At 41.4% G+C, this 20,014-nt stretch overlaps 2 protein-coding genes across 2 annotated transcripts; one reads left to right on the top strand and one right to left on the bottom strand.

Moving 5' to 3' along the window:
• The first annotated feature begins 137 nt into the window (after positions 1–137).
• LOC126381922 (WD repeat and FYVE domain-containing protein 2) lies at positions 138–16,574 on the top strand. Its single transcript, XM_050031497.1, has 8 exons — positions 138–378; positions 1,045–1,225; positions 5,891–6,057; positions 7,086–7,199; positions 9,250–9,375; positions 10,316–10,512; positions 11,337–11,478; positions 12,393–16,574. The coding sequence occupies exons 1-8, from the start codon at positions 218–220 to the stop codon at positions 12,559–12,561; spliced, it is 1,257 nt and encodes a 418-aa protein (XP_049887454.1). The 5' UTR covers positions 138–217; the 3' UTR covers positions 12,562–16,574.
• LOC126381880 (uncharacterized) lies at positions 16,263–19,067 on the bottom strand. Its single transcript, XM_050031430.1, has 3 exons — positions 18,961–19,067; positions 17,350–18,658; positions 16,263–17,161 (listed from the first exon to the last, which is right to left on the bottom strand). The coding sequence occupies exons 1-3, from the start codon at positions 19,028–19,030 to the stop codon at positions 16,861–16,863; spliced, it is 1,680 nt and encodes a 559-aa protein (XP_049887387.1). The 5' UTR covers positions 19,031–19,067; the 3' UTR covers positions 16,263–16,860.
• Positions 19,068–20,014: the final 947 nt, after the last annotated feature.

The following is a 20,014-nucleotide window of genomic DNA, read 5'->3' as shown; positions in this document are numbered from 1 at the left end:
TATTTGTATAAGATGATGTTTATATAGTAGAACAGGGCGCCTCCATATAATTTCCTATCTCTATGGACTATTCGAATCGAATTCGATTAGTTTTTAGAATAACATAACTGTCAAATGCAAATATCAAATCGAAACTGTCAAAATTATTATGACGTTTTCTTTCCGAACAGAAAGAATTTGTCGAATAATCGTGTTTATTTGTTGTGAATATTAAATAATGGCTGCTGAAATCAAGCCTGCACCTCGGACGCCAAATGATAGGTTCTCGACGACGAAAAAACCAGCGTTGTTGAATAAGTTAGAGGGCTGCACAGACGATGTGAATGCCGCAGTTGTGATACCTGGCGAGGATGGAGTCATTAGCGTCTGCGATGATAAGTGAGTATGCTGACTCGGTAACCGGGCCTATTCAGTTTCCACACGCGACTTTCTCCTGCCTGAAAAGTTGCAGATACTTTTTAAAACTAGTTTCAATCTTAATCATACATGCAACAAAGTTACCCTCAGCTGTCAACATATTGCAAATTTTTGGGGCCTCCTTGTGTCTATAATTTATTATTCGTAGTTTTGAGCTATAGATGCTTTATATAAAATGCGTTCCAATCTATTAATTCATTTATTTAAGTATACTTCAAGTATTTTTGGATGTGACACATTTTGAACACTTGTTGGTAGTTTGCTAAGAATGTCATTATTTGGGTAGGTGATGAATTTCAGTTTTATAGCTGTGAGATTTATTGGTCTTATAAAATAATTTGTAATATTAGTGCTGATATTTACTTAGTGTTACAATAATATGAACTGGCATTGTATTAAATTGTAAAAAGTGAAATGATGTTGCCTTGATCTTGTTAAGTTTTCATTTTTACAATATAATACAATGACAGTTCATATTATTGTAACACAGGTGCAGTATAATAGATATCTTGCTCTTTATTTCATATTAGAACCAGTTTCTACTTTTATAGTTTGAAAGCATTTTCATAAAATGGATAAAACACTGAGTATAGTAGTAGTAATGTTTAACAATACTCTTGTCTACAGAACAGTGCGAGTGTGGCTAAAGCGCGACTCAGGGCAGTATTGGCCGAGTATCTGTCAGTATATGCCATCGGGCTGTACGTCCATGTTCTACACCCCGGAGACTCGTCAGCTGTTCATTGGCCAGGAAAACGGCACTATCTCCGAGTTCACACTTGCCACAGACTGCAATAGGATAAACCCGGTAAGCGATTGGTTGTGTGACCATAAGCAGGTGTCTTAGAGTGTATGTGTTTCAGGTTAAAACTAAAATAAATAAATGCAGTTCTTGGTTTAAGAAAACCTAGATAGAGATGACTTATTGTGAAAAGTCTAATATCATTATCATCATCAGGCAGAAATCATCCACTACTGGATATAGGCCTCCCTTAATCTTTCGAATGCCGGAACGCGGATCTCGACCAGACACAATGTAAAATCTATTGTGTCTGGTATCTCGGCATATGAGAGGTTAAGGGTAAACAAAAAAAAAACAAAACAACATAAACACAACACAATGTATCTTTACATTAACATTTTTTATAATTCCTATATCCTACAAACATATAATTTACCACCAATTGATAATGTTATACAAGGTCAAACATCTTGTAATTAAAACTTTGAGGGATGATTCAGACTATGATTCTGAGTTGATATAAAGTGGAATTTAAAAAAAAAAACATGAATTTTGCGACAGAAAAATCTACTTCATATTAACTCAGAATCATGGTCTGAATCATCCTTCTTAGTATTTGTTAAGATGTCATTAACACCTTCTATATAAGAGGTGGAGAGGCAGTTATGCATACAAGAAAGGATCTTGTTATAAAGTTTAAGTATATGTTATTATTTATGGTGAATAAACAAGGCAGTCTTACATGATAGTGTTACACTTATCAGAGTTATCAGTGATGTAATTGATGGTCTCCTCATCTCATAGACTATATTCACACATGATTCATTTACCAAAAATGTTTACTTTGTAACATTATTCTCATATGTAATTTTGTCATCATAGCTTTCAACTTTACAAGTTTCAATGATAAAATAACATAGCTTCACGCCACTCGTCGCCAGCTATGTTTAATTCGCAACATATCGCCATTCAGGCACAAATCCTGTAGGGCCGAAAAAATGACCGTGAAAAATTTTATCGATTCTTACGATATAACTATGTCGTTTCGTCAATTGTGACAAATAAGTCGTGTCGTTCGGTCAAACTGCGAACAAAATCACGTGACATGCATGCTAGGGATAAAAACAAACTTATCGATTTCGACAAAATTTATTGTATCGATCGATAATTTTATCACGTTGCGCATTAACATGCGCAGCATGGCTAACGCCCTGCAGGTAACCATGTGATATTTATTAAATATGATCCAAACATGAATTCAAACATTTCAAACCCATAAAGTCGAATTCAGTGCTTTAGAGCGCGAGCCGGGGTTCGAACCCGTAACACTACGATGTTATTTCCGAATTAAATCCATGGTAGCCATGTTCGGGGAATGCGTGACTTTTCGGAACATGACTATCATGGATGTAAAAAAAAAATGATATTCCATGATATGATATGTTATAATATGTTATGCAAGATTTGTATGTTCTTGCTAATTATATTTTGTGTACTATACTGGGTGTTAGTGACATCGTAACGAATACTGAGAGGGATGATTCAGACCATGATTCTGAGTTAATATCTAGTGGAATTTTCCGTCGCAAAATTCATGAAATTTTGAGTTTTGTTTTTAATTATTTTCAATTCCATATTGTGCTTTTAGCTGCATAGAACCCAAATTTCAATAAAAAAAACAATAATGACAAATTATCGAAAATTTTCGATGTAATAGAGACAACAGCTGCTCGAACGGGTCAACGGCCACACGCACCGCGCGCCGCGCGCCCCGCTCCACACGCCCCGCTCCGCGCGCCCCGCGCCGCACGCCGGCGGCGGCGCGGCGGCGGCGCGGCCTACAAAGTAGGCACTACGAACCGATCCTATTTCTTTCTCTGTCTATCGTAAATTATAAATTTATTTTATTCTTATTCTTAAATGGACGGATAATCAACAGGCATAAAATTTATGGAATACACGTCAATTTTAAGCAGAAATCTAAAACAACCGACAGAATTAAGTTGACAGCACACGTCAAACGGTTTGCATACCAGCGAGATACCTTTTTGATTCGACCGGGTTATTCATTCATTTACTCATAGGAATCGGGGCCACTATCTACCTAAAACAGTTGAAACAGTAAATAATTGTATTCTTTGTTGTCATTAGAATAACTAACAACCAACTAACACAACCACCACAGATTAGGTAATTAGTTACCTACTATGTCAACCATCCACCAACTTAGTATGTAAGTACCTACGCAAAACCTCGCTACACAAAAATCGAGCGAGATCGCGTCTAGAATTGGGCGGACACTCCGCCAGAGTGTTGCCTATCGATATTCTATCGATACCTAGTTAAAAAAACCAATAGTAAGTACCTATCGATAGATCTTTTAGATCAATACCCATTATTGTTACAAAACAAGACCTATCGGTACTATCGCTAGTATCGATCTAAATGTACTATCACTACTTTCGATAGTTTAGACAATTTTCAAGTTCAACAATTGATAATCTACCTATCGATAGTTCGGCAACTCCGCCGCGTAGGCAATGTCGGCATGTTCAAAGAAAAAAATTGTCCGAGAGGAGTGATCTTATTTTTCTTGTTACATGTTGATACCGAGGTACTAAGTACATACTAAGTTATTCGTGTTTTAAATCTCATTGTTAAATCATCAGTAAAGAACTAATTAAACCTATCCTGTTCTGTGTACAATATTCATGTAACGGCTACGTGCTTACATAAGAACCCAGTAGACGGGAGCAACGACTTAACGTACCTTCCGAAGCACGGATCATTTTACTTTCGGACAATCAGGTGATCAGCCTGTAACGTCCCAACCAAAGGCCTTATAAACAGATTTTTGTGATATGTCCCCACCGGAATACGAACCCGGACCCTCCGCATCCCATCGCTCAACCACTGGACCACATAGGCCAAGAAGGTTCTAAGACATAATTAAAGGATCCTGGGACGCAAGACCTCCGAGTTAGGGCTTGTTTGATCTGTCTTGATGGATACTCGGACGTGAATAGCCTCACGGATCAAGGGCAACGCGCGCCAATAAAGTAGGCATTACGAACAGATACTAGGTATTTCTTTGAGTTGATAGGTATCAAGTGAAGTTTCCTGTCGCAAAATTCATAAAAAAATTAGATTTTTTTCAGTCCCATATTGTGTTTTAAGCTGCATAGAACGCACATTTAAAATAAACAAATAAAAAATACTAATTATTAAATTTTATCAATGTCATCAATAATAATAATAACGTATCTACAACTTCAGCTATGCGCAGGTGAATAGCCGGCGCACGGGTCAAGGGCAACGCTCGCCAATAAAGTAGGCATACGAACAGATACTATTTCTTTCTCTGTCACTTGCACCATAAACATACTTCTCTCTCTCTGTCTAGTCGTCGGCTCGACTCGGCCGCGGCCGGCGCGTCGTCGGCGCGCCTTTGATGCTTTGCGCTAACGCCGCCGCTCGCTTCCGCTCAGTCGAATACTAAGCTTGACCCGAATCGCGTGATGTTTTTCGAGGATATTTTTTTCGTGTTTGTGAGGGTTTTGTGTTTGTTTTATTCTGTAAATGAGTAGTGTCGACTATGATGATAGATCATAGACCATTTACTGCACAAAAGTATGGAAGATTGTTGATGTTTATTAAAGAGCAAGGTGTTGTGTTTGTGAGTGCGTGTGATACCTACCTACCGCGGAGGAAACGCGATGTTGCATACCTACGTGACGTGACATGTTCTAGGGTACCTACCTAGGTACTTCATCCGAAGGAATAACAATTAAAGTAAGGCAAGAGTAGGGTTTTTATTGTTAATAAGTTAGGAACGTTTTAATAACTGGTAGGTAGGTACCGTGCGTGAAAAATCGTGGCAGTAGGTGTTCTACTTCAACAAACTCAACATTTTTAAACGTTGCACCACTAAGCATCTAAATACAAGAGAATGAAAACTCCTACCTAGATACAACATCGTATCACGCACGCACGCGTAACGTAGCCGTGCGTAGGTTTAACGTCTGTGTGCCGCGTTGTTCGACTTACATTGCGGCACAGTAAAAATTCAAAATCTTAATTAAACATTTGCGACAAGAAAAACACCCACCATCGTTTTTAGTACAATCAAATAGGCGTTCCATTTTTTTTTTCGTTACGATGTCCCTAACACCCTGTATATACGCTTTAGATAACTCATACAAAACATGTCCAGTCTGCTCTAAGTGAGCTAGAATGGCGGCATAATATTATTTACAATCATGTATGAAGACCCTGTACAGTTTTTCTTGATTTCACTTTCTAATTTCATGGATGACAGACATATGCATCTTTCGTCTTTGTTTTTGGGTATAAAGGCACTATTTACACCCAGGCATTATTATTCTGATCAAAATAAAGAGAAGCGAGCGATATAGGTAGTAACATAATTCTATACATAAGTAATCTTCTGCCATTATATTGTATTTTCAAATAATTATGTAGCCGAGTAATGAGAAAATAGATAATTATCACGTTATATCTTAACAGCGCCACCTATATATTTTTGGGGAACTTAGCCTGGAAAGTCCTTCATTACGTAGTAAGGCGTTACCATGGTAACTACGATCTAGAGCGTCGATTTTTCTGATCTCGATGCTTGAGCCCGTGACCTTGACGCATCTAACTGGGTGGATTGGGTAGTACTATAATATAATAACTCTTTTCTTCAACGCGTTTGCATAATGTCCACAGGCCCGCGAGTACCTAGCACACACGGCGCGTGTGACGGCTGTGGTGTTCTCCCTCGGTTGTGAGTGGGTGCTATCCGTGTCTCGAGACAAGCTGTTCTCGTACCATTGCAGCGAGACCGGCCGGAGGATCGGCGGCTACTCCTTCGAGGCTTGGTGCACCGCTTTGCAGTATCCTTTAACAATATTTTTACTTGAAACAAATGAATGGGTTAAAGATAATTTTAGAAATAGAACATACATAACGACCGGTATCCCTAATTGGATGGGCAGAACAACTTGAGGCTACCTACTTTTGACACGATGTTCCAAGATGGATATGATTAACCGTATGGTCAAAGAGAATCAGCCTGACGCTCCTATAATGCTTCATCGTGTTAAAAAGGTCAATTGCGACATGGCCGGGGCAATAAGCAGCAGAACGCGTTCTGTTTTATCGAACCTAGGACCTGTGGATCGTGAGGCCAAAGCTCACCATTGAACCACGGAGGTTGTTTATACCTCAATAAATCAGATTGAATCACTCTATACATGGTGTTGTCACGGTAAATACCACACAGAATCATGAGCTGAGTCTTCCCCCTCAATATTTGGTACGGTGTCATTTACTATACAGGGTGTTAGTGACATCATAACGAAAACTTTGAGGGATGATTCAGACCATGATTCTGAGTTGATATCAAGTGGAATTTTCCGTCGCAAAAGTATAAAATTGAAAATAATTTTAAAAAATACCAAAATTTTCATAACTTTTCCGACAGGAAATTCCACTTGATATCGACTCAGAATCATGGTCGGAATCATCCCGCTCAGTATTTGTTATGGTGTCACTAACACCCATAACTGCTCGTATGGCAACTTGTACGTACTTGTACGGGCTGTACGTAACATCGTAACGAATACTGAGAGGAGTGATTCAGCTCATTATTCAGAGTTAATATAAAGATAAATTTTCCATTGCAAAAGTATAATTGAAAATAATAATAAAAAAATCCATAAAGTCATGAATTTTGCGACGGAAAATTCCGCTTGATATTAACTCAGAGTCACTGTCTGAATCATCCTGCTAGTATTTGTTACGATGTCACTAACACCCTGTATATGTATTTTAATCCCACTTATATATTTTTTGTTAATTTAAAATGTAGGTATTAGCATTAGAGATAAAACAGTGTTGAAATTTCCTAAACCGGTATCAGATTCGACTCGCAGTCCAAGTATGCGTTTGTGGGAGACTACAGTGGGCAGATAACGATGTTGAAGCTCGATAACAATGGCGCCACGCTCGTCACTACGCTCAAAGGACATACGGGGTGAGTTGTAGAATTAGAATAATAGGGTTAATGACTATTTGCACAACAAAAGCTTACGACTATTTTAGTTCTGTGCAATAAAGTATATTTGATTTGATTTGACTATATCCCAATTCGGGCAGTCAGAGTTACATTCATCGCAAGATGTACAAAGTACCCAGGCGGCACTGGGGCGGTGCGGACGGTGCGGGTGCCGAAAAAGGGGGGGGGAGGGGGTGTAGGGGCGCCAAAATCAATTTTGTTATCAAAGGATTGGAACTGGCTGCCGTCGTCTGTTTTTCCAACTCGTTATAATCTGAGAGTCTTCAAGGCTAGATTTTTCAGAAACTGACTTTTTGAGAAACTGTCTTTTTGCGAATCTGTCATTCTGCGAAACCGGCATTTTACGCCATCTGACATTTTGTGAATCTGTCATTTTGCGTTTTTGTCATTATGCGCCTAAACCGTCCTTAGGCATCTGGAATGCGTATAATGTGCAGGTCCATCTATTCCTGATGTACTATAATCTTTCTTTAGCTCAATATCACAATGCTTACAGAAATTCTCTGCATATCCGTCCCTTCAGAATGTCGATTGCTTTTCACACGAAAAATACCCACAATTTTCAATTTGCCAGCAATTCTCTAATCTTTAATAACTTGCACGTACCATGTTTAACGAGATTCTATAAGCTTATCAGAGATATGAGCGGCCTTGATACTTCCTCCCATTAGTTCGTTGTGCATTCTTTATCTTTTTCATGTGGTATAATGCCTATAGCGTTTATTACATTTGTTATCGAACAGGATATTTGACTGATTCAAAAATAAATCATGAAATGCTAATCTAGAAGTAGAAGCTAGTCTAACATAATCAAAAATCGATCTCATTTTACATTTCGACTTATTTTCTAATTTATTTATGAATTAAGTAAGAATCAGTACTTAGTCGTAGATTCTGCTTAGGGGAAGATGAGACGCCACTACATCTGTTGTGCAGCTGTGAGGCTCTCATACATAGTAGAAGCCGTACACTTGGGGGCCACATAATGGACCCCCAGGTAGTCATGGAGCGTTCTCCCAAAAAGACGTTGGATCTCTTCGAACGGATCGGTAAGGATTTAGGTCACAATAGATCTGACAAGGTCGCAGTGATCTCGGGGGCTGTTTTTCAGTCCGGCCCTTACAAGGAGCTCGGTGGCGCAGCGGTAAACGCGCTCGGTCTGCGATTGTTGAAGTTAAGCAACTTCCGCAAAGGCCGGTCATAGGATGGGTGACCACAAAAAAAAGTTTTCATCTCGAGCTCCTCCGTGCTTCGGAAGGCACGTTAAGCCGTTATATATATATGTGCAAATGTCAATTTGCAATATTGCTTTTTAGAGGAATTGCTTCGTTGTGGCTTTTTAACCCCCTGGGTTGCATTTAGGACCTCCTGGTTCCTCCTGGTGTGTCGTTTCGGTATAGAAAAACACCCGAAAAAACATAAATATTATAATATGACAACTAATGGTTCATAATTTCACCACTGTTTACAAATAATTCCCTGGGCTCAGTGACTGAACTTTTGCTCTTTGATTGTACATTTTTAAAAATAATACCTTTGACCGTTTGTCGTGAATTAATGAACTCACTACCTAATACAATTTTTCTTGGACACATTTATTGGAATTTAGGCTTTAAAACTATCTGTATTAAAATATATTAAAAAAATATATTTTTGTATGTAATTAGTAGATAGGGAATAACCTACTGTAGGTCTGTAATAAACTACTGGGGCCTGTTTAATAAAACTTACAATTGTAAATTACAACGACAATTTGATGTTCATTGCGTAGCTAATATGACACTGCAAAATATTCGTGATCACATACTCCGCAATGTACATCAAATTGTCATTGTAATTTACAATTGTAAGTTTTGTTAAACAGGCCCCTGGTAATAATGTGTGATATTTACCACCGCCACCGCCATCGGGTTGGTGATCTACAAGTTTACAACTCATCAGAGTGATCTGTTTCTTTTTTTACAAGTTCGTTTATAATAAATACATAAATATACCTGTGTGTTTTCAGTTCGGTCCGTGTGTTGAACTGGGCGCCTCTACCTCAGCTTCTGTTCAGCGGTTCCTTCGACCAGACCATTATAGTTTGGGACATCGGAGGGCAGAAGGGAACAGCTTATGAACTACAAGGACATAGGTTTGTACTTTTACGCAGCAAAGGAAGAACAGAGCACGTAAGAAGGATTCAATCGAGAATTCCCGTATTCTGAGATGTTCTCTCAACCCTTCCTCCACTCGACTCGGCCTCAGCTGAGCAGCATTTTGGTATTATTATTATTGCGTATGGCAGACAAAAATAAAATATCCTGCATGGATCATATATCCAGCTTAAGCTCCCTTAACCAAGTCTCTGCCGCATCCATCACACAATGCAGCCCGGCTATGCCACTTGGGAACCGGTGCAGAGGGCACTCGTTCACTATGTGAGATATGGTTTGATCCGGGTGACCACATTCGCAGTGTGGCGACTCCTTTAAGCCCCATTTGTGTGTGATGCTTTGACTTTCCATGGTTGGTCCTACACCGGTTCAGCGGCTAACCGGTGTAACATTTTGGTATTTTAAGTTGACATATACGTCCTCGGCTTGAGGACTTTACTCAGTGGAGTCGAGCACATCATACTGCCAACAAATTGACTGTATGAATTGAATGACGTCATGCCTTACTGGAGAAAACTCGAGTTATGGTTGAGGCGCCGTTTCAGAATACCGATTTTGAGCCAAGTTCAAGGAAGACCTTAACGTCGCCTCAACAGAGGACGGAGTCTAGGAAGTAGGTCTCCTTCCTGAGTCAAAGTTAAAGGAGTTAAACGTTAAGTCAAAGTAAATCTCAGGATTCGCCTGAGAACTGGGGCTCTGGAAAGCCACATTGAAGCAATTCAACTGAGGAGTCGAGGAAGGTGGTAACAATTTAGAAAACGTTGAGATTGCGGGCTTGAGCTGTTTTTGTTGTTGTATGGTAAGCAATGCTGTGGAATAGGTGGTAGGTGTAACATCCAAATATAAGGTAGGTATTCTGTTAAAGACTGACAGTAATCAGCCATTAACTGAGACTTAACAAGTCATATTTGTCGGCAGTAATAAAGTGACCGGTCTGTGGTACGTGGGTAGCTGCGAGCGACTTATCTCAGCGGGCGAGGACGGCGCATTAGGAGTGTGGGAGATGGGAGTGAAGCGGATAGAGACACCGGCGTGGAAGGAGTCCGACCTCTGCCAGATCTGCCGCGCGCCCTTCATATGGAACGTGCGCGCTATGATGGAGAAGAAACAACTAGGTAACACTGTTAGGCTAGTGATAGAAAAGAATCGATCGACCTAATATCGACTGATACATCACTATGCTCATAACCGTCACAACATTACCTTACGTAGTTTGACAGATCTAATTGTCACCGCGCATTGAGACGATTGTAAAATGTTATCTGTATTGAAATATAATCACTAATTGTACTGAACTGGAGGGTTAAAATGGCCACATCGAAGCAATTCATCTAAGAAAGCCAACTCGTTTCGTTTCTCGTCGTCGTTGTAACTCGTTTGTACACTGGCGTATTGTTCATTTAAGTTTTGTTATTGTTTTCTGTTAATTTCGGTTCAATAGTTAACGCAATCTATGATATCCTGTTATTGGCTAAGACACACTATGTAATTTAGATACTTTAACTTTACCTGTAAAACTGCTGTTGGATATCTTATGAATAAAATAAAATAAAAGCTAATGAAACTAAGTATTAAAGTTTATTTAGATTTATTTATATTTATTTATGTAGATTTATTTAGAGAGAAACGTTTTCGGTTACAATACGAATATATGCGCAAGAAGAACTGAACAAAAGGAAGAAACATCAGCTGACAGTAACAGATAGATAGTACAATATTTAGTCACTAGGGGCGTGCGGGTCGCACGTAGAACGAAACGCGTTGCGTTTCAATTATGCAGTGTTCATCGATCAGGTTTATGTTCATATTCCAATAAAAGCAATATTGCTATTTGACATTTGTTTGCATTGCGCACCTACTTTTATATGCGCAAATGTCAAATTGCAATGTTTTTTAGATGATTAAATAAAGATGAAAAAAAAAATTATGTGTGGTGCAGGTCTCCGCCAGCACCACTGTCGCTGGTGCGGCGCGGCGGTGTGCGCCACGTGCTCGCCGCACCGGCTGCCGCTGCCCATCATGGGGTTTGAGTTCCCGCAGCGCGTCTGCACCACCTGCTACGAGACGCTGCGGCATGAACCGTGAGTATATTTTGCTTGCACCTTATTTTTAAATACCCACGCCTCATCCAGCTTTCCGTCAGACCAACGTCGTCATCATCATCACCAGCCCATTAACGTCCCCACTGCTGGGGCACGGGCTTTCCCTATGGATGGATAGGGAGATCATCGGGCCTTAAACCACCACGCGGGCCCAGTGCGGATTGGTGGTTATTAACGACTGCTAATGCAGCCGGGACCAACGGCTTAACGTGCCTTCCGAAGCACGGAGGAGCTCGAGATGAAAACTTTTTTTTTTGTGGTCACCCATCCTATGACCGGCCTTAGACCAACGTGATAGGTCGTAAACCGTATCGCCGCCGTCGAGCCAACTGCTCACCCCGGACACTTCATCCAAACAATCTGTATGTGTGTGACGTCTGACTCAAGATTCTGATTCAAGTCTAAAGTATGTTCAAGGGAGGTGTTGAGGTAAACCTAACTCAGACCCTGGTGGGGGGCGGAGATTTGCTGATCTATACGTATTGTTCCTTATTCTATACCATGTTAATATACTTACACCTTATTGTTAAATTTTGCTTGAAAAAGAAATCATTCTTTATGTCCAGTTTAGTACGGTCACGAGCATTAATATGTATACACTTTGGTACCATGTCACATTAACTATTTTGACAAATTGAACTGTAGGTAAGTCTCACTAAATGTCAAATATGTTAGTGCGACAGAGTCCTAAAGTGGGTACATTATATTGCTCATGACTGTACACGTTGCTTATGTTCTCCAGTTGACCCGAGACCCGAAAACTAAACTTGCAGTTAGTACTTACACAATACGAACTTCCTACTCTGTAATCTGTGTTGTGTTAGATAGTTCTAAGATTACACAATTTTAATTTTGTATCCACATTTCGTACAAAAACCCTAATCTGCTTCCAGCCGTGAATCGCTAGCATCATTCCACGACATGAAGCACGCAGTGGCGTCGCTATACGTGGACGAGGCGACCGGACGCATGTGCACGGCCGGGAAGGACCGCGTCATCAAGGTGTGGGACGTCGGCTTGCTGCTGGCCCCCGCGCCAGCGCCCGGCACCAGCGACCAGTGAGCCAGATTACAACACATTTAGGGTTACGTTCTTAGTTTTTCCCGAAAAAAACAGGAAAAATACAAGAACCCCCGGGAAAATATGGGAATTTCCGGGAACGAAACCCTATTCACTTTATACAAGTCATGGGGCGAGGTTAGTGTTGCCAGAAATTGCGGATGTCCAAGCCGGTACGCTAAGCGTTCGCGCTAGTGTTTTTAAAAACAGTTCACCTTGCCGTTGCTCTTGGTCTGCGCTGACCCTAAAAGAATCCACAATTCAACTTTATGCAAGTGAAATGAGCAACGCTTCAAAAAAACGGGACAATTGGCATCCTGCATAATCTTTAGGCGAACTTACAAGCCCTAATAGAGTTCTGGCAACATTATGAGGTACGTAATGGGGAGTTAAACTGCGCGTCTATTTAAGCTTAATCGGAGCGGACGAAGCGTTAGGATTTGTAGGTTTGCATTGACCTGTGTTAATGTACCGTCTCAAACCTCAATAAAGATTTTATAATCTATCTCTAGATCGCCAAACGTGCTTCGAAACTTAAACTCGTAGCAATTTGCCACCAACCCGCAAGTGCTGATTGAGCGGAAGCCTGTGCCCAGCAGTGGGATATATAGACAGGTTGTTTATAATTCGCAAATGCCGGCGCTCGATACGATCCGTCCGTTTCGATTCTACTCAAGTAGGCAACAGCTTTGAAGGACATTATGGTTAAGTGAATGAGCTGTCTTCACTCAAAAGTACTTATTTGACTCCTCATTGGATAATTTGGTGGCGTAATGACCGAGTTTGTCTATATTAATCAATGCGACTTTACTACTAATATGATTTATACACTAATATATACAGCTAAATCCAGCAATTTGCTTTATAGAAAGTTGTTACTTTTATACATATAAATAATTATATAAATACTTCTAAAATCGCATTTTTGATTCATATAAACAAATGTAAGCAAAAAAATATCTTTAAAACTGCTTTTGAAGCGTCTGCCGCCAAAATGGAACGTTAAATGACTTTTAAAAATATATTATGAAAATCACCAACGACTTATCGTCATTCATTATTAAACAAAATGTGTTCAGAGTTGTCATTCGTAAAAAAAAAACCTTCATTAAACTTCGCGCTTATTCGTTGGTTTGAAAGTAATTTTTTATTCTGTTGTCATTTTTTTCAAATATAATTCTAATCTATACAGGGTGAAGAAAATATTACCCAGAAATTATAAAAGCTGTTTTCAAATTCATTTATTCATTGCCCAACGAATGCTTTCAGTAAGTTATTTTGAAATGTTATAAGCTAAGACTGAACCTTCAGGATAAACTAGAGTTATTGAGATTTTGATAGTGTTCAGTGCACTAGGCGAGTCACCTCATTCTTGCTAACAGTATATAAATAAGACATGCATTCGATCTCAATCTCTATATCAATTACGTTTTGAGGCTGAACGGACCTAACACCTGTATAATGTAAAGTAACAAATGTATTGTCTCATTTCACGGATAGATGGCGCTAGTGGAACGTGAGATTAAAAAGAACTAAACATAACATTTCCCTTATAAGATTTACAACCTTAAATATTTCTTTACGCTATTTTATGAGACAATAGCATTATATATTAGGTCACACACCAACAAAACGCGTGCAACATGGTCTAGGAATGAACGTGCACTACATGGTATAAAATTTGATATTGCACGTAGATATAATCGACGTGCAATTTCAAATTTTCATTCTGCATTTATTGCGCACGTAACATGATGATGCGGCGTGTTTTCAATCATCTTTAAGCTCATTTCAGACGTCCACCATATTAAAATTATGAATAAGAATATTTGTTTCGTATTTTTCTTACATATGCTTTTTTATATGTTAAAATAAAATGTAAGTCAAAATTTATTAACCAGTTAAAAAATTAAATTAAATTGTTTATTTTATGTTTTATACAGAGATTGATTAAATATAATTTAAGGGTAAAATTGGTGTCGGGAGAAAGTTAGATTTTAATTGATCTGATTACCGATGATGAGACAAAGTGTAAAGTTTTTTTTGCTGGGTGTCATGGCGAATTCTGGTTTGTTTGTGTTGTACTGAAGACACATAATTTGACATTAAACGTGCACGTAATATGACCTAAAGATATAGGTTTTTAACGATAGCTCCGCTAGCTGTGAGCCCTTGCTCACATTACCACGATTCAGTCGCGATTCAAACGCGATACTGCCGCGATGCAAACACTATTCAGTAATGGAACAAAAATGTCTGCGATCGCTACAGTTGCAAGACGGATTCCTCCCTCTATTCATCCCCCGATGTCGTCCTACACGGTCGCGCGTTTGTCGCGATGACGTAGCGCGTTAGAAGCGCTGCAAAAAGTCGCCATGCTGACGGGTCTTCATTATAAACCTTTAAACTTCTGTTTTGTCGTGCCCGAATGATGTGAAACTCATAATGTAACTTACCAACTTATACAGCATCGTAGTATTTGAATAAAGAATATTAAATACGATGTCGGATTTATGTGTTCAGGAATTCGTCACGTCATACTATCTTGTGAAAGCCTGGCTTTTTATATAGAACTTTAAGAGAGTCCGTTCTTATATCTATTACTATGTCGCGGTAAATGTTAAACATTGTAAAAAAAATGTATTAAGTGTGTAATATAAAATCTAATGTAACATCGATATATTATTGGTTTAATTCTTTATCTTACACCAAAGATACTAGGTGTTGTCTAAAATGTTATATTTGTTAATTATTGTAATATACCTTTTAAAAAAAAATTGGCGTTGTATTTTCTAAGCTAATGAGCGAAACTGATTTCTAGATTCGATACATTAAAATCATCGGTAGGGACAATAAGTCATGAAATAACGAATGTAATGTAATGTAATAAAGTAGTATAAAACAGTGCATCAAAATTGTAATGTTTTTCATGTAAGGATAGTAAACATTTGTAAACATTAATAACATGGTGAAGGAATTGAGAAACACCTGAGCTTTACTGTGTACCATAACGTTACAATGTGTTGGGTGTTGCTTATGCCAATAGGGTAAAAAGCACCTTCTGTGCAGACCAAAATGTATTAAATGTATAAAATTTGTATTACCTTTAAATGTATCTCCGTTTGGTTTAGCTCATTATCTCTTGCGGTTTCTGGCAAATTATGGACTCTACGCGAACTGAACAAAACGAAAAATTATCAGTCACTAGATAAAAAAAATATGTTTATTATTGTTAATACGTAAACTAACTATTTACAGGCATATGCATTTTATTTATATACTGGGTATTTCCAAAATGAGTTGTACGACTCACTGTCTTTAATCTCATAAATATTTTTATCAGCATATCGTATGAGAGTAACTGCTATTTAATAATTTATTACTTAATATTATTCTGAGTCTAAGGTGCTGATTCCTGTAGACACCATTAATTTTATTTTAAGTTATACCTGTCATTTTCTGATCCACTAAAAGGAAAGGGACGGACAATCGACAGACGGGCTATCGAATGTATGGAACACTAGTCAATTTTAGGCAGAAATTTTAAAAACCAAATTAAAAAAAAATATTATATTGGCCAATAACTCTTTTAAGTTGACAGCACATGTCAAACAGGTTGAATATCATCGGGGTTATTCATTCATTCACTCATTCATTTTCAAATTAACAGTTGTCAATCTTTTATCCCTTTCTTTTTCGGCGGATAAGAAAATGACGGGTATAACTTAAAATAAAATTAGGTGTCTGCAAGAATCGGCGTCTAAGTACCTAATCATAAAATCAGACACATTATTTATCGTTTATTTGTCTAACGTCTGTATTAAATACTAGTTACTTTAATAAATTATGTCATTATTCTTTAACGCAAAATGAAGAATTATTTTTTTATTCACGGAGCTTATTATTTTATGTTTGTAAAGTAATACTGTAAGATATAGTCACTGTATAATTACTAGAAATATATACTTACATAGGCTGCTTAAAGTTTCTATGCCAATAAAAGTGTAAGGAAATAATTGTTTATTATTAAATCTCATTAAATAATTCGAGGTAGTTGTAACGTTCTATCTAAACAAAGTGTACATTTGAATAATTATCTAAAACTATACGCAACTTTTTTGGAAGGACAATAACAATCTCGAGTACGATCAGGAAAATAAAAACTACAAATTGTCCAAAAAAGTTGAGCTACGTCATCAAGACCACAGTCTAAATAAATAAATAATCAGGTACTTCTTGCGTCTGCGGGCGCCTCGACCCGGCACGGCGAGCCTTCTTGACCTTACTAGTCTCTGTATCACCTCAACCAGGACATGAGTATTGGCTTCTCGGTACACAGACTTGGCCGTTAAACACTTGATCTACTGGACATGTCAAGTAGGTCCTTACTCCGGTGACACAGAAGTAGTATCGCTTGCACTCAGTGCCTTGTAGGATGAAGAAGCCGTCGCGTTCGCAGGTGTTGCCGCCGTTCTCGAAGGAATCCCGCGGCGGCGCGCCGCACTCGTGGTGTACTGGCTCCACGCACGAGTGCCCGTCGAATATCTTGCCGCCGAGACAGGAGAGGGTCGCCAGTTTGTCGCCACCCTCGCAGTAGAAGTATCTGGATCAAAGTAAGATTTTATTATGACATAAAGTTCATTATTCAGCGTGTTCTAAGAGTTAGCTTTAGCTATTTTAATTAAAATGACTTTTAAGACGTCGTCTAATGTGTTACTCAATGGAATGTAGAATATCTAGTTTGCTGCCGGAAATACTTGTGGTTAACGGAAACTACTAAGATCTGGGTACCTGTGGCAACCGGTTTGTATCTCGGCGTGGTACCCGTCCGCCAGTCCGGCGCAGGAGTAGTCGTCGGCGGGGCAGGCGCCGGGCCGCGCCGGCACGCAGCCCTCGCCGTCGAACACGCGGCCCGCCGCGCACGCGTACACCGCCTTCTCCCCGCTGAAGCACGCGTAGTACCCGCGGCAGCCCGTGTCCGCCGGCCGGTACCGACCGTCCGCCCGGCCGTAACACGAGTCCTTCTCCAAACTAGGGCACAGATACTGCCCGGCCGGCACGCACCGCGCCCCGTTGAACACTTTTCCCGCCGGACACGACAGCATCGTCCGCAACACGCCTTTGCAGTAGAAATACTTCGTGCAGTTGGTCTCGAAGTCCTGATAGGTTCCGCTCGGCAGTCCTTCGCACGTGGCCGAGCGTTCCGGGCCCTCGCAGGAGAAGGCCCCGGCGGGCACGCAGGCGGCGCCGTCGAACACGAGCCCCGCGTCGCAGGAGCCGCGCGCGATGACGCGCTCGCGGTGGCAGTCGTACCAGGAGGAGCAGTCGCGCCAGTCCCGGTACAGCCCGTCGGCGCGGTTGAAGCACGGGCTGCGGGCCGGCGCCGGGCACTCGGCTCGCTCCGCGGCCACGCAGCCGCCCTGCCAGAACATCAGGCCGGGCTCGCAGACGCCGCGCCGGATCACTCGCCGCGACTCGCACACGAAGTACTCTCGGCACGCGGTCGTGCGATCGGCGTAGGCTCCGTCCTCGGCGTGCTGACACAGGGAGGAGCAGGCCTCGTCGGAGCAGAAGTCGGCATCGCCGGCCGGGATCGGGATCGCCGTGGAGCGCGCCGGCGGGCAGGACTCGACGCACGGCCCGCCCGCGCACGAGATCACGCTGCGCAGCTCGCCGCCGCGACACTGCTTGGTCCGGCGACACTCGTGTGATGAGTCCGGGTACGAGCCGTCGGGTAGGCCGGCGCACAGCGGCTCGTAACAGGTGCCGGCGCCGCGCGAGCACGCCTGCCGGGCGAGGTCGAACCAGGCGCCCGCGGGGCACGAGTGGTCGACGGCGGTGCCGTTGTCGCAGCGGTAGTAGTGGCGGCAGGCGGTGCCGGGCGTGGCGTAGGCCAGCGCGTCCCCGGGCGCGCACACGCGGCGGGTGCAGGGCTGGCGCCGGCGCGGCACGCACGCGCCCGCGGGCTCGGAGAAGGCGCGGCCCGCCGTGCAGCTGTACCGGCCCGACACCGCGCCGCCGGCGCACTTCACATACTCCCGACAATCCGTGTCGTAGTCCGCGAATAGACCGTCTCTACTGCAGGATATGTCAGCTCCATCTGCGAAAAAATTAACACCATCGTATCGTTAGAACCCCGTCGACCTCAACCTTATCGTAAATGGGCATCCTAATTTTGATTTTGTCCAAATATTACTAATAGTCGTAGATAAAAAAATCGTCGAAGTCGTATTGTTATGATTTCAATCTTGGAAAGGGCACGTGACGGATCTAAATAAACAGATCTAAAAGTCAAAATGATTTAAATTCTCGAGTGTATCGGTGCAAAAACTGTGAGAAACTTTTTATGTTATCAAAACGGAAGTAGATGCGATGTTTTCTCACAGTAATGTGGGTACTTACGAGTGACGTGTAGCGCTATGAGCGCGAGCGCGGCGAGTGTGCGCGGCAGTGCGGGCGCGCTCGCAGACATGTCGGCAGCGACTGAGGCCGCGGCGGCGCGAGGGTTCCTTGACATTCGCACGCCCCCGCGGTAACCCGATCCCTCCGGCCCGGATGCAGCCTCCGAGTTAGGAATCTAGACACGCCTTGTTTGCCGAGCGCCTGTGGAAATGACCGCCGATGAGCCTCGCTGGCCGTGAACTTTGTTCTCTTATGTAACAACAGCGACCGAAACATGAATGGAGTTACCGCAATATCAATGAACCGTCCTCACCCGGAACAATGTTGATGAGACAACTACGGTGCCGCGACGTGCTAAGCGGCCGTCATTAACATGGGCGCCGCGGCGATATCGATAGGACAATTAATTAAAACACTTCTGACTTCAAGATAGTGTCGTTTGTAACAAAGTAGTAATAATAGCGGTTAAATAACGACCTTCGTGGCCCAGTGGTTGAGCGTTGGGCTCACGACACGGAGGTCCCGGGTTCGAAGCCCGGTGGGGACATTACACAAAAAAATATTTTGTGACCATTAGTTTGGTTAGGGCATTACAGGCTGATCACCTGATAGTCCGAAAGTATCATAAATAAATAAAAGTAAAATGATCCGTGCTTCAGAAGGAACGTTAGACCCGTTGGTCCCGGTTACTACTTGCGGCGGCTCAATAATCCTGACGCCAAGGTTGATGAGGTTGGTAATCCACCTCACAACCCACACGATTGAAGAAGAAGATAGCGGTTAAATAAATATTGGTAGGACTATCGTTGGATAACTTAGGGTGGTATTAATAAACGAATCTCAGCTTTGAGATTGCCTTCAAGATCATATCAATGTGACAGTTCTTTATAACAACAGGGACTTGAGCATGATCTTGAGGGCAGTCTCAGCTGAGATTATTAATACCATCCATAGGTTCGTGACTGGCACGCACAGCAGGTCCTTCAACAACTTACAGTGAAAACCTACCAAGTTATTTAACGCTAGAGTTATTAAACTCTTGTACTACAACTTT

This window comes from Pectinophora gossypiella, chromosome 1, assembly GCF_024362695.1.
Source record: "Pectinophora gossypiella chromosome 1, ilPecGoss1.1, whole genome shotgun sequence".
Taxonomy (NCBI): Eukaryota; Metazoa; Arthropoda; class Insecta; order Lepidoptera; family Gelechiidae; genus Pectinophora; species Pectinophora gossypiella.
Note: the sequence above shows the minus strand (reverse complement) of the source record. Positions and strands in the feature narration are given on the sequence as shown.

Coding starts and splice junctions, on each gene's coding strand:
- LOC126381922 (XM_050031497.1), top strand. CDS start 218: ATGGCTGCTGAAATCAAGCCTGCACCTCGGACGCCAAATGATAGGTTC. Junction 6,058..7,085: donor GCTTGGTGCACCGCTTTGCA/GTATCCTTTAAC, acceptor AACCGGTATCAG/ATTCGACTCGCAGTCCAAGT. Junction 9,376..10,315: donor TATGAACTACAAGGACATAG/GTTTGTACTTTT, acceptor ATTTGTCGGCAG/TAATAAAGTGACCGGTCTGT.
- LOC126381880 (XM_050031430.1), bottom strand. CDS start 19,030: ATGTCTGCGAGCGCGCCCGCACTGCCGCGCACACTCGCCGCGCTCGCG. Junction 18,659..18,960: donor CATAGCGCTACACGTCACTC/GTAAGTACCCAC, acceptor ATTTTTTCGCAG/ATGGAGCTGACATATCCTGC. Junction 17,162..17,349: donor ATACAAACCGGTTGCCACAG/GTACCCAGATCT, acceptor ACTTTGATCCAG/ATACTTCTACTGCGAGGGTG.